The sequence below is a fragment of the Alternaria arbusti genome (genome assembly GCF_024043155.1).
Source record: "Alternaria arbusti strain BMP 1465 chromosome Unknown scaffold_4, whole genome shotgun sequence".
NCBI lineage: Eukaryota > Fungi > Ascomycota > Dothideomycetes > Pleosporales > Pleosporaceae > Alternaria > Alternaria arbusti.
The window spans coordinates 630639-644099 of NW_026249944.1; the positions used below are offsets into that span (position 1 = coordinate 630639).

General features: G+C 51.5%; 6 protein-coding genes across 6 annotated transcripts; 3 read left to right on the forward strand and 3 right to left on the reverse strand.

Moving 5' to 3' along the window:
• Nucleotides 1-291: 291 nt before the first annotated feature.
• Nucleotides 292-1319, forward strand: J4E86_003840 (uncharacterized protein; the record flags this gene model as incomplete). The annotated part of the gene is made up of 3 exons (XM_051444390.1): nucleotides 292-354; nucleotides 404-532; nucleotides 600-1319. The coding sequence occupies 3 exons, from the start codon at nucleotides 292-294 to the stop codon at nucleotides 1317-1319; spliced, it is 912 nt and encodes a 303-aa protein (XP_051304015.1).
• A 422-nt stretch (nucleotides 1320-1741) lies between these two features.
• On the forward strand, nucleotides 1742-2641 carry J4E86_003841 (uncharacterized protein; the record flags this gene model as incomplete). Its single annotated transcript, XM_051444391.1, has 2 exons — nucleotides 1742-1823; nucleotides 2133-2641. 2 exons carry the CDS (start codon nucleotides 1742-1744, stop codon nucleotides 2639-2641), a joined length of 591 nt encoding a protein of 196 aa, XP_051304016.1.
• Nucleotides 2642-3159: 518 nt separating this feature from the next.
• Nucleotides 3160-6192, reverse strand: J4E86_003842 (uncharacterized protein; the record flags this gene model as incomplete). Its single annotated transcript, XM_051444392.1, has 2 exons — nucleotides 3160-3328; nucleotides 3947-6192. The coding sequence occupies 2 exons, from the start codon at nucleotides 6190-6192 to the stop codon at nucleotides 3160-3162; spliced, it is 2415 nt and encodes an 804-aa protein (XP_051304017.1).
• An 810-nt stretch (nucleotides 6193-7002) lies between these two features.
• Nucleotides 7003-7871, reverse strand: J4E86_003843 (uncharacterized protein; the record flags this gene model as incomplete). The annotated part of the gene is made up of 2 exons (XM_051444393.1): nucleotides 7003-7367; nucleotides 7412-7871. The coding sequence occupies 2 exons, from the start codon at nucleotides 7869-7871 to the stop codon at nucleotides 7003-7005; spliced, it is 825 nt and encodes a 274-aa protein (XP_051304018.1).
• Nucleotides 7872-10094: 2223 nt separating this feature from the next.
• On the reverse strand, nucleotides 10095-11288 carry J4E86_003844 (uncharacterized protein; the record flags this gene model as incomplete). The annotated part of the gene is made up of 2 exons (XM_051444394.1): nucleotides 10095-10846; nucleotides 10901-11288. 2 exons carry the CDS (start codon nucleotides 11286-11288, stop codon nucleotides 10095-10097), a joined length of 1140 nt encoding a protein of 379 aa, XP_051304019.1.
• A 1178-nt stretch (nucleotides 11289-12466) lies between these two features.
• J4E86_003845 (uncharacterized protein) lies at nucleotides 12467-13390 on the forward strand (the record flags this gene model as incomplete). Its single annotated transcript, XM_051444395.1, has 1 exon — nucleotides 12467-13390. One exon carries the CDS (start codon nucleotides 12467-12469, stop codon nucleotides 13388-13390), a length of 924 nt encoding a protein of 307 aa, XP_051304020.1.
• Nucleotides 13391-13461: the final 71 nt, after the last annotated feature.

Here is a 13461-nt window from a genome sequence, read left to right on the forward strand (position 1 = left end):
TCGGCGAAGCGGTCGCCTGATGGGATTTCCAAAAAGCGAAAGCTTGCATTGTATTTGTTGCCGCGGCCTCCGATCAAGTATCTCGTCACAGACCTTGTCACAGACCCCAGGAACAGGATAGCGAAGTAACTTCAATACTGTTAAGATCGGCTCGCGATCTTCGAAGGATCATCTGAGCCAATGAGAGACACACTGCACACGCCAAGAACAGCAGCCGAGACTGCTGCCTGTTCATGTCTTCTCACATCATAACCATATGCGCTCTATTCCAACTCGACGGCATCGAACTCAATGGCCAGTTCGCGGTCATTAGAACCCTCGTTCGGCTGGGAACCTTCTGATCATTTCCTTCTAGTACGTCGGATTGCACTCTACGTCTTTTAGTCAACACAGCGAGCATGAGCAAGCTCTATCGAATGCGACTGATCAAGAGCAAAAGGAGAAATGGGATCCAGAATCATCTCTACACCAAGACGAGCAAGAACGGAACCTTATCAAAGCCTGGATCCACCTCGGTGAGCGTGGCCGTTCGGTAGGATCTACCTATCCCACTTTGTGGGCACGTCCGAACTTTATTTACTAACGCGCGTCTTGATCAGCTTTACCGCGAGCGATGCGACGATATACCTTTTCCTCAACACATTCCGTCAAATCTGTCAGTCTTCGAGAAGCGCCGTAAAGTGACAGATTCAGGCGAGTGGAATCGTGCTGCTGGTGCGATATGGATTCGAACATGGTATGGCAATGAAGCATCTCTGGGGGAAGTATCGGGCGAAGACATTGTCACACGTGCGAGTGCCGACGAAGCATACTCTCGACTATGGCGGAAAGCCTTGCATCCTTGTCAGCTCCATTACAAATTCGACGCGGACAGGCTTGGGCCTTTCATCTTCGATGACAACGGTGCCGCGTATGGAGTGGAAGCACGGGACGCAGACGATGAACTGGAGCTGATGGGAGATATACCCTCTTTCATCCTAAGCGCCCTAATGCGATGTCCTGACGCAATGGAGGGAAGCTACGAGAGTCAGATAATGGAGGAGGACGATCACACAGAATTGGCACAAAGCTTACTTGTCGTAGTCGCAGACCGCCAGGCATGCGAAGAGGGATGGGTACTGCTGATTGTCCTGAACCACAAGGGTCAGGCGTTGCACCTGCGTGTACGGTGCAAGGCTTACCTGGTTTGGGAGCAGGTCAATCATTTCAGAGATGGAGGCATGCCGCTGGATATCACGGAGAGCAAAGATAATCTCATGGACTACCTGGATGGCAATCGATCAGGTGATGGTTGGGATGAGGACGAACCCCAGGATTAGCCAATACATACACCGGAGCTTCGAGCTTGTCTTTTGCGCTAACTGGTCGCCCGACACTATGCACTCTTACTCTATATTGAGATGAAGAAGGAGCGCCCTTGATGAAACTGTGGAGGGCAGACTCAACGGCTGCGGGGCAGCAGAGGACGGAATGTGGACAGTGGGGATGTTGGTGACCGTGCTTCAGCTGCGTCAGATATCTTGCTCGTGTGTAGGTGTCAGTTACCACCCCACTATTACGATGTCACTGGTGACTGTAGTCTAGTATATCATTATGAAACAGCGCTTTCACGTCCTCTATCAACCCGATCAATCAGACTTGGTGCCTTTCTTCTAGCAGACGGCCTTGGGAAACTGGTGCCACCATCCTCACGCCTCTTCCAAACCAAGCTAAGGAAGCACTGCCCACAGATCCTCCAAACATGACAGAAGTTGTCTGGATACCTAAGCCAACGGCACAGACAACGGGTCAAGCTATCGAAGTGGACGAAGCCGTTGTGGAGCGTGAGTCAGCCCTCGAACGCAGTCCAATGTGGCGTTCAGGCTAACCATTCAAAAGGTCTACCCCACGGGTGCAAAGCCATCACAGCAAGGCTACATGGCGCCAGTTTTTGGACGCAGACCGCACGTATCGATGTACGACTAGCCGATGGCACTCCGCAAACATATTTTCTCAAGACCGCCAGTGGCGAACTTGGCATGAGCATGCTCCGAGGAGAGTACTGTGGTTCCAAAACATTGCATTCATATACACCTGGCAAGTACTCTCGCCTACCCGATATCAAAAAGAAGCTGACTTTGTACACCACTTAGAAGGCATACCTCGCCCCATCGCTTGGGGAACATACAAGTCAGACCCCAATAAGCACTTCTATCTAGCCGAGTTCATGGAGATGACCGCAGATCTCCCCAACATCCGAGCATTTTCTGCTATGCTAGCCAAGCTCCATCACGACAGCATGACGGAGCCGAAAGCGCCCAAGGAGTTCGGATACAAGGTTATGACACACGAAGGCAGCATGTACCAGGACGTAAGGTGGAGAAAGACATGGGAAGAGCTGTACAGCCGGCGCTTCCAGTCGTTCGTCGACCAAGAATTAGCATCGCAGGGCCCGAGCGAAGAGATAGAGAAGCTGGTGCTTGGTCTCAAAGAGAAGGTCATTCCACGACTGCTTCGGCCTCTGGACACGCATGGTCGCAAACTGAGACCGGTTGCGCTTCACGGCGACATTTGGTGTGGTAATATAGGTACCAATGCGGTTACCGGTGAGCCCGTGTACTTTGACCCAGCAGTCTTCTGGGGTCATAACGAGTGTAAGTGACAGTGTAATAAAACATTTGGATCGAGGCTGATGTGGTGGTTTCGTTGGTAAAGACGACATCGGTAGCATGGCCACTCCTCGTTACAAACTCGGTCGAGAGTGGATGCAGGAGTATCACAAGTTCTTCCCTATATCAGCACCAGAGTGCGATTATGAAGACCGCAACGTTCTGTATGCAATGTAAGCTACCTCTCTCTAGTAGATCCCTTCCCCGCTGACTTTGCGAAGAAGTGGACACTTTTGCGCTTCCGCGCTGTATCCTGAGAAGAACGACTTCCGAAAGATGTGTGTTGTCAATTCACCAGTAGTGCATACTTGCTGACGTATACTAGGGCTATTGTGGATATGAAACGACTTTTGGACAAGTACCCAAAAGGGTATCAAGAAGGGTAGCGTTTGATACTCCATCTCTAGCGGCAACGCTTCCGCGATCATCTCGTTGTTGTCTCCATTGGAGCTGTCAAATGGCGCGACAATTTCAACGATCAACTGGGCTTGGGCAATATATCCAGGAATGCTTAGCTCGCTCCACCTTTCGCTCGCTCTTTGACCTTCCTATTTCTCCGTGCTTTCTTCTCGTTCTTGCGATTGATTCCCAAGTTGGAGCCCTTGCGCTTTACTCTGGGACTTCCAACTCGATTATCCTTGGTCCCAGTGAGTCGCTCAAGGTCATTTAACAGAGCCTTACTATCTTGAGAGGGTTCAGCGTCAGTATAAGCCCTGAACAAGTCCAGTATATGCGTCGGGTTAGTGGATGTAGATTGCCAAGCATGCACTGTTGTTTGCCACAAGGATTGCGGTGAGTTGACTGCGCTCAGAAATATCTTCAGTAGCTGAGCAGCCTCCAATGCTGAGTCCTTTATGATCGCAGTATGCCCTGCTGATGAGTTCCTTTGCGTCTTCAAAGCTTCCATGTTCGTACACAGAAGCAACGCTTGTTGCCACAAGCTGGTAGCGAACGCCACGCTCTCTGGACCTGAGACGTTGTGCAGAAGGTATGTCAGCGTGCTGGATGCCTCTTCGAGAGACATTTTTGTATGATCATCGCAAGATATTCGATCTTTCCATATAGATATCGCATGTAGGACAATCACGAAACGCTCTTCTTGACTAGCGTCCGGGGGCAGTAGACGTAGATGATGGAGGAGGCCTCGTCTAGCCGCAAAACTATGAATACTTGCGTATTCATCGACAGCTGTGTCCATTCCCTCCAGTTCTAGGCGGTGTGATCTGACAGACCAGTGAAGGCTGCTGCAATTAGATTCATAATCGCAGGCGGGGGGCGACTTCAGGCGAAAATCTGACATGATCCGGTCCATGTCATGAATATACTTCTGAACAATTCGTGACTCTGTGGTACTGATCTGCCGGAAAAACCCCGCGGCGGCTTCTAAGTACCATATCAGCCCGTTGTAGTCAAACCGTGTGGCTAGCTCCATCGTAGACAAGCATGCGAATGTGAGACTGGAGGCGGCATCAAAGGCCATATTGCTTGTCAGCTCGCAGACTTCCTGCCAAACTTCGGCCGTCGCAATGAATTCGGCGACAGTTCTATGCAAATATGTGATCACAGTACGGTTGACATCGTCGATAGTGATCAGCTCTCCAGCAGTCATTGGAGCTGACCAGCCGTCCAGCGCCGTCTCGTTATGGCGCAGCTCGAGTAGACCACAACAACGACTGCGAACGCGTTTGTCCAAAGTGCTCATAGTCCAGTCAAATGTCTCGCCAGTTAGCGAAGTGGCCGTTGTTTCGAAGACATCTGTAGCAGGGTTTATGACGTATAACAAGACCAGGCCAGGCAGGGGTCGAGAGTCTATACAGCGGTGCCACCGGTCAAGCAGCTGGAAGATGACTGCAGCTTGCTGCTGGTACTCAATCCTCATTTTCCCAAACATATTCTTGTACAGATACCTAAGATCTGAGGGAAGCAGTGTAAGTTTGGCCTGGAGCTCCTCAAGAGTATCTCCATCCTCGAGACCGTCGATGAGAAGACGTACGACGAGCTTGGTCCAGAGAAAAACACCCTCTGCTTTGTCGAGTAAATCGATTATCAGAAGCGGGGCTCTTGTTGGAAATTGTTGCATCAGGCGGGCCATGAGGTGATTGGATGAAAGCTCCCCTTGCACATACTTTTCCATATCCGGCCGGGTCAACTCTTGGAGGCGTAAGGTAGGGCATCCTGCCAGTGCATCCAAGCAGGCGTTGAGAGGTCGACTTGAGACAGTCAATTTTATGTGCGGTAATGGCAGTGATCGTAGGAAGAGTGCCATGTCGCGGTGGTCGCCCTCAAATTCGTCGATACCATCTATGAAGATTGCCAGCCTCAGAAATCGGGACTTGTTCATTAGTCGTTCGAATGCCTCCTTCATCTCGACATATTCGGGCTCAGTATCAGCGTCTGAGGCTTTCCAGTTTCGGTATAATCGTGGAAAGACAGCTGGTACCAATTCCGGGTGTTTATCGAGTACCGTGTGGAGAAGAGCTCTGAGCATTCCGACATGAGTCTTTTGATGGGTAGTTCCCAAGTTCCAGAAGAAGAAGTGCAAGTTCATCAGCTCGCTCTCTCCTGCCCATTGCTTTAACGCTTTTTGAGTTCTTGGATCGTCGTAGATAAACTTCATCAAGGTCGATTTGCCACTACCAGCTTTCCCGCTAATGAAGTATGGCTCACTTCTGTCTTGCTGCAAGTGTAGTGAGAAGTCCGACCACTTGTTGTGCACAGCTGGCGATTTATAAACCCATCCATACGTCTTCCGGTAAGCTTTCGCGACACTCTCATAACGCCAGAAGATCTGCCGGAAGTCCAGCCATCTCAGGATTTCTTTCTCTCGACTTCGTGAACTTCCGTTTGGAGAGATCTCGCCGTGCAAATTGGTGATCTTATCCAAACATGACTGAATCTGTTCCTGAATTACAGCAGACATGTCGCTTGCTTGTTCCTGTACGGCATCCGCGAGAGCCTCGACCGCTATCCTAATCTTCTCATCATCCAACTTCCAAACTCCATGGTCTTGTTGGATTGCTTTCAAGTGTGTAAGAATCTCATCATTGTCGCTCTCTGAACTAGTGCGAAGCGCTAGTACTGTGGCCAGGGTAAGGGAACCGCGAAGCTTTTCGAGTTTAGCGACGAAATCGTCGATATGGTGTGAAGACCAATGGTATTTGGCAGCAGTCTTCACGGTTCGCAGAAATTTTGAGGATGAGTGGCTAGTCAAACCCTCCAGGTAGGTGATGAAATGCGTGCCAGCCTCTTCACATTCTGCAGCAAGATCTAAGAGATTCTGCGCAACGCGATTAGCAGGTACGAAACGATGGCATAGATAATAACTCACCTGATCCTCCTCTTTCAGCGTCGCGCTGCATGCCTTCAGACGAGTTTTCAGCACAGCAGCTTGGTCAGTCAGTGTCGTTGAGAGGCGTCGGAGATCCTGAAGTGATGAGGGACTGCCGCTTTTCCTTATCGCGTTGGCCTCGGCGATCAAGCTGCCAACGCCTTGGAGAAACTGGACCACGTTGCCTGCCAGTCCGACCGCAATGAGCGCTTCCATCGTTACCTTCGTTCAATCCTTGATCGGTGATGTTATGGGGAGATGATGTGAACATTATCGTTTTGACATGACGATTGATCAGGCTGAGGCTGAGGTCGCACAGCTGCTCAGCCGAAGATGCGTTGTAGCCTGGCCAAGCCAGCCTGGTGGTGGCGGTGCATTGATTCCTAGTGTCCTATGGTTGTGAGTGGCATGAAAGCAAATCTACACATACGTACACTCAGTTCAAAATGCCGGGTAGCTTCTCACTGACCGCACAAACGCCAAGCATAAGGCACGTACAGCGTAACGAATGCAAAACGTTTTCAGCCGCTTCCTAAAATTATTTAGCTGACCCTACAAAGGTTACATGAGAGAGAAGCAAAGTGGTCGCAGTAATCAATGTCTTTGTAGTACAACCACCTAGTTGAGTTGTAATCTTAGCAAAAAAAGACAAGATAGAAGCTACGTTATGATGGCTTTAAATAGCCCAGGAGCCTAAAACAAGATGGAAGCGCTCTAAGAACTTCTCTTGCTTAGTTTACTATGTTGTATTACTTGATAAGGTAATAGCTGTGAAGATGTTAGTTATTCTAAGTACCTAGGCCTTACTGTTCTTATAATTCCCTTCTATTCTGTTCGTTAAAGGCGGCCAAAATGTGTTTAGGGGCGGCTGAAGAGGCTTGTTTATAATAAAGGGTAACAACGCTGTACAGCAAAAGGCTTGCTTTCTATGAGGTTTTATATCTAATAGCATTGACTGCCCCACCGCGACAATCACACCCTCAGCTTATTTAGATACCTTTGGTTGCGCGTATAGGTCATGAAGGCTCAACAGAGGTGAATGGTCTGGACATCGACACCACGATACTTCAGAGCCTTGGAAGACAATCGCGGATCGAATTCGGGAAGAGCAGTCTGGTCACGCCACTCAAACTCCGCCGATAATGGTCCCAGACGTGGGTCATCCTTAACTGCGTCATCCGAGTCTTTCTTGAAGTTTTGAAACATGATGCCTTGATGGCTGCGATAGGCTTGTGCTCGCCAGCCACATGGAAGTCGCCCAAGGATTGCTTCGCCGTTCATTAGACCATGTACATAAGCCTCTCCAATAATTGCATGGTGGCCATTCGCCTTGGGGCGGAGGACCACCGGTGCGTCAAAGCCCAACAATACTGCAATGATGTCGCCTTCCGCTGTTAGTTGGGTCTTCAAGTGTTTTCCAGTGAACGCATCTTACCTTTTGCTATCGATTGGGAGCCGAATCCGATGTAATCCTGGCTCTTGAAGAGGCGTCGCCCATGGGTGAAGTCTTGTACACTACTCTGAAAAGCGTCGAACCCAGTTTCCGCTCTTCTCAACCCTCCCCCATCTGCTGACTCCAAGGTTCTTCTGCACTGAGATACGGTCGGCCAATAGATGTGGGATGGGTACATCTCACGAACGCGGTTTCCGCATAGAGTAGCGACGAAAGCATCAAGCTGGGCATCGCTCGACTCGTCAAATTTCTCGTCAAAACGTATCAGCTCGTTCGATATGCGTCTCCAATACTGCCACGTTCCATGCCCTTCTCGTTGTTCTGATTCCTCGACCCATGAGATCGCTCCGCAGTGCACTCCAATGACCTCGAGAATTTTGTCGTCGATGATTCGCGCACCTCCAGCACAGCTCTGACCCGAGGCGAAACGGCCGAAGGTCATTGGTTCTCGCGGCAGTCCTTTCGACCAATCCGGTATCCACGATGGCCCATTACAGCCACCTTTTGGCATGTCGCAGAACTCAAGGAAGCTGAGCTTATCATATGCCTCAAGCCAGGTTTGGCAAGCTCTCTGATATGTCGCCGCTGGAGTGATGCTGTAATCCGGATTCACCAGCATGGAGAAGCGCGACTCTAAGAGCCCTAGAACGGCATAGATCCTGTCGCGACTGTCAAAGCACTGAGCGCGTCGCGTCGCCCAGAGCATCTTTAGTGAAGGCGTGCTTCTGTTATAGAAGACTAGATTGCTGATTTTAGCAAGTAGTGGTAGAGGTAAAAGGGCGTTGAGGGTCTGTTTCACGTCTAGGGCGAGCACCGCTCGGCGAAAGTGATACCAAGAGATTGAATCGCGCCCGCAATACAGTCGAGCTGATTCATTCGCTAGCTGAACCTCTTGTGTAATCCAAAGCCTTGAGAACCATGGTCGCTCGAGTAGATGCCGAATAGCAGTAGCTTCCTGATCCGTGAGCGGTATCTCCACATCGGGGCGAAACCATCCCTTCTCTTTGGCGGACGGGGCTTCGAGATAGCTTTGATCCTTAGAATACTCGACCTGAGCTCCAATGTAGCCAAGCATTTCCATAGCTCGCTGGCTGTCCTCCTCTTTTGACTCAGGGCCCAACCAGACGTTCACTTGCTTCGCGAATCGATAAATCTGATCCATGCGCTTCACTTGTCTTCCCCGCTCTTGGAGATTACTTTGGTCGATACAGATTGCGTCTATCCAGAGCACCCTTTCCCTATCGGTGTAGCGGAGGTGTTGCAGCGCCGTTGCAAGGTTCGGACGAACTAGAAGGTCTCCGGTTGTTCCAAGGGCGACATCGACAATGCGTATTGGCGTGGTCTCGGTGTCGTTCCCCCATGTGTAGGACAGTGCTTCGAAGGCATACTCCAGGTTGACGTTGTTCCGGCTGCGAGTGTGCGTGCCTCTCGGGACGCTATCATCTGGGTGAGTTCAAGAACAGCAGTCGTCGACAGTATTTTCAAACAGGTAATGGCCCTCTAGAGTTTCGTATACTGTCCAACCGGGAGGCAGAGTTTCCAGTACTCGTGTCAAAGCGCTTGGCATCGGACCAATCTTCAGGCTGTCGCACAAAGGAACGTGCTGTATGTGAAGTTCGATACCCTCTCCCCGAGACGCAGGCTGCAGTCTGAGCAGGCGCAGCTCTCCTTTGGTCTCATCGAGTGGCCGATACTGATATGGGCGCATAATAGATGCCTCAATGATGAATCGCGTTGACTTGCGGGCTTGCCGGCATGGGCGAGGGCGAGAGACTGATAAGTACCGCAGTAGCGCAGCCTTGTGAGTACGGTCGGCGCATGGCTGAGTGGCGTTATAAGGCTGCCAATAAGTAGTAGATGTATGTCTCTTCGAATGATGGACTTGACGGCACACTGACCAGTCATACACGATATACATACACCACCGAAGTACCGGCCCCCGAAATCAAACGCCACACCATGCAGGCGAGCCACGTGACGCTGCTGCCTGCAAATACTGCGTTATACGCTACATCCATAGTGGAAAGCGCTCGGAGGTGTGTGGAAAGGCGAATGAAGCAGTCGCGGCAGGGCTTGCTGGTTGCGCGGCTTCCGTTCCAAGGCTTCGTGATAGAAGCCAAAGATAAGCACGAGACAAGGCGTGGTATCGGGGGAGCGGGACGATCGTTCGAAATAAACTCGCGCCTAATAGTTGTTCGTTTACCATAAGCGCTCTGGGTGAGCACGTGCAAGTAGGATATCTATTGTCGATGGGAAACCTTCAGGCGCGTCGTGGGAGAACGAGGACCTTTCAAGCTTGCAGGTCCGGGATCGAGGTGGAAGCCCCACACGGCCACACCGTCGCTACCCACCCGGGCTTCAGCCTTCTCAATAATAACACCACATGACACCTTCTGCGACCTGGTTTTACATGGCGTTGATGGAGCAGGCCAGATAACAGTGTGATCGCATCGAACAAGCGACCGACTGACCCATGTGATATGCACTCCGCAAGAACATAAGCAGAGTCACCAGAGTACTCTGCTCTCCGGTTCGATCCCCAGCGTAGAAGCCGAGACGGCTAAGATGACAGCCTTGGTGGGTTCTGATTTCGTGTTCGCATTGTGCCGTGCGATGGACACTAGATGTAAAACTCGAGTGTCATCGGCATCAGGTCTCCCAACTCCTATTGCCACGCGTAGTGCTCGTTGTTCAGCCACAACGGCCTCCCGTCACTGACCCCACCATCTGCATCGTACCAAAGCAGACTAGCGATACTATCGTTCTCCCGTTCGATGACCTCGTACTCGAGACCACTTTGAGTCAGCAGGTCTAGAACCAAGGGTGTAGGATCCCAAATTTTGACGACATCGAGATCCCATTCGTTGGCTTCGGTCTGAGCTGCCTGCAAAATCGCCCGAAGGCACACTATCTGCCGCTCATAGACGGTAGGCTCGGGTCGTTTGGTAGCCTCAGAAGATAACCTTGTTGCGGTCTCATCGACCTCCATCACTAGACGAAGTATGTATAGCACGTTGCGTGACGTGCTTGCGTCAGGATGACTGTAGTATCGATGCGTCCAAAGTGCCCAGACTTGGCTACCGGGCGGGCCAGCTCTCGCTCCTTTCGAATTGGGTATTCTGTCAAAGAGTTGTTTAGCGGCGAACTCTTCTTTGGATATGTGCCAGAGCATATGATCAACGTCTGGGATGATTGTAAACCGAGTTTTCGCCTCTTCTGTAGGTATTGACATGCGGGATCGTACCAATTCCTCATCCCGCTTACACAGAGCACCCAGCTCATCCTCTGTAACTGGTGTAGCAAGGGAAGGCCATGCGATGACGCTGGGTTGCAGCTCGATATGCGAATTCGTGGAGTTCGGGAGCCAACCCAGTTTGGCATAGTATTCTTTGCCTATGTCGGAATACAGCGTGCTTCCTACACATTGCTGTCCTTCTGCTTGCCACGTATACAAAGTCCTCGCTAACTCACGCATCATACGTGCCGCATACCCTCGGCCGCGGTACTCGCTCGGAGAGAAGACGCTAGCCACACCATGCACGGTATTCTCACTAACAGAGCCACTGGTATTGCTCGTGAGTGAGCGCTTGGAGAAGCTTTCGCAAGAACACAAGATTTTACGTTCATTGGGAGCTTGATCTTGGTGAACCAAGATCCATGTTGTCATGCCTCCGTCCTGGGCTAGAGGAACCGTAGCGAGCAAGTGACCCTCCTCTAAGTATTGCGCGAGCGAAAGCGAGTCTTTCCATTCGGCGGATGTATTGGTGGAGATTGTTCTGCACTCTCCTTCGGTAGGATGCCGGATAACGAGATGGGGGCTGTTTGAAGGCGGCGGGTCTTCTCTCGAGAGGTCGGCCATGGTATTTCGTAGTGGCTCGTTCGTGCGCGATGCGGAAGACGCAGTTGTATAGCGTGTTAGTATGGTTTACTGGACATGCGCTTGCGATGTAGGAGGGATGCCTTGAGTGCGGGGCTTCCAGCTACATCCATGCACAAGGCCATACTTAGGGCCGAGAGCGACGATGGCGGGATGATTTGATCGGGTCAAGTATTCCATACTGAAGGGCACCTAGCGTCGCAGCATGAAGTGTGGCTAATGATTCTGGGTGCGCGTAAGGGACGTGTCTTGCAAAGGGACCTCGGGCGCATCCGGAGAGCGCCTGGGCGAGTTGAGACGCGTAATTGACGCGCTAGGCAAGCACGTGATCATCGTCACCTCCAGGGTCCCACGTGTGTCTCCTGTCGCAAGCGGCACGGCCATGCGCCGCACGAGGACACCCACGGATGCGATCTTCTCCTCAACGACGCACTCCCTTCCTAAGCACCACAGCATGCATTTACCATACGCGTTGACTGTATAGTACTCAGACAGCATTGCTCATGTCAAGACGCCATTACCTAGCACCTTTGTATAGGAAGCACACATCGGCGCGCAAGACTGCGCAACGACAACGTTCGCAGCGATAGAGGTCTTGGGACGATTATACGCATAAGAGACATGTATCGCATCATGCATGCTAACGTGTAGCATCTAGTCAACCCTGCCGTCCTCTTCACTTGCGAGTCGGTCCCTCTTATACCTGCACCCCCAACCCACGACCGCAGTATACCCAGTTCAAGGGCTCCTCACCGCAATAGCACGCCACCAGTTACCCACACCAGCAACACAACCCGGCGCGAGCCAGTACAATATCCTAGACCCTTGCTCTCGTCCACGACCCTTCGTTCTATCGATCTCAGCCTGTTGCAGCGCGGTTAGATACACTTCAAGTGCCCCAACTTGCACATACGACCATAGGATCTTGACCCCAGCGCTTCCCGTTCGCTCAGCGGTACTTAAGCAAGATACCGGCCCGCTAGTAGCTTCGTGGGTGACCAGAAGCGAATCCCGGCTGTTGTATGTTTTTGCCAGGTCCATCCTCTTTTTTGCCCATTTTTTCGTACCCGACACGTTATCGATCCAACGATCGCAGAGAGGGATAGCAGCAATCAAAAGTATACAAGCCTCTATCACATTGCCAATCGCGCAAGCCCGAGATGTATCAGGCAGAAGACGTGAAGACTCTTTTTGATACCGCGATCCACAACCACGAACTAGAGCTATTTGAGCAGGCCAGGATCAACGCCCAAGGCAATGCGAAGAGACGCGACGATGAACGAGTCATAGCCATTGCGATAAAGAATAACTCAATACCAGCTCTTCGCTATCTAATCAAACACGGCGTCAGCATTAAGCACATCGACATTTCTGGCAAAGAGGTTGAAATTCCCACCCTCAAGTTCCTGCTCGCTCATGGCTGGGACATCAACTGGGCAGGAGAACCTCGATCTTGGCAGAGCCCCTTCATGTGGTCCTGTATCCACGACCGCGAGAAGCTCGTATGGTGCTTAAAGCATGGCGCAAAACTTGCTACGCCCGGAGAACCACCGCACAAGAGACCCATACTCGAAAGGGTCGCAGAGAGTGGCGACATCGCAACGTTTGAGTTTTTGCGTGCCAAACGGGCTCCCTTGGGACCCTGTACACTGCATAGGGCCGTGCTCATGGCGGCGTTGGGTCATGATGGGTCAGAGGACCCCGAAAAAGACGAGGAATGGCAACGGCGGAGCAGGGCGCGTCATGTCCAACGTACGGCGATGGTACGCTATCTAGTTGATACCGTGGGCTTGGATGTGAACAAGCTGGACTTTCCCCGCGATACGAAATGGTTGCAAGGAGAAATGGGGACGCCACTAGAGTACATCGTCGGCGTTGGCAGACCAGATACAGATGCTCGCGAGCTGACATGGTTTCTACTCGACCGAGGCGCGGATCCGGATGCTGCACTCGCTGAGGCGAGAAAATATGTCCATCCAACCTTTATAGAGTGGGTGGAGAGTTGGGAGGCACAAGGAGGTCGTGAGGAGTTGGAGCGATTCAAGGAGAACAAGAGAAACGAGCACCGGTGCTCTGTGCAATGAGTGTTGTAATCCAGGTAATTCCCTGAACCGATCTTTGATCGCATCGATTAGCTGCGCATCTACTCTCATCC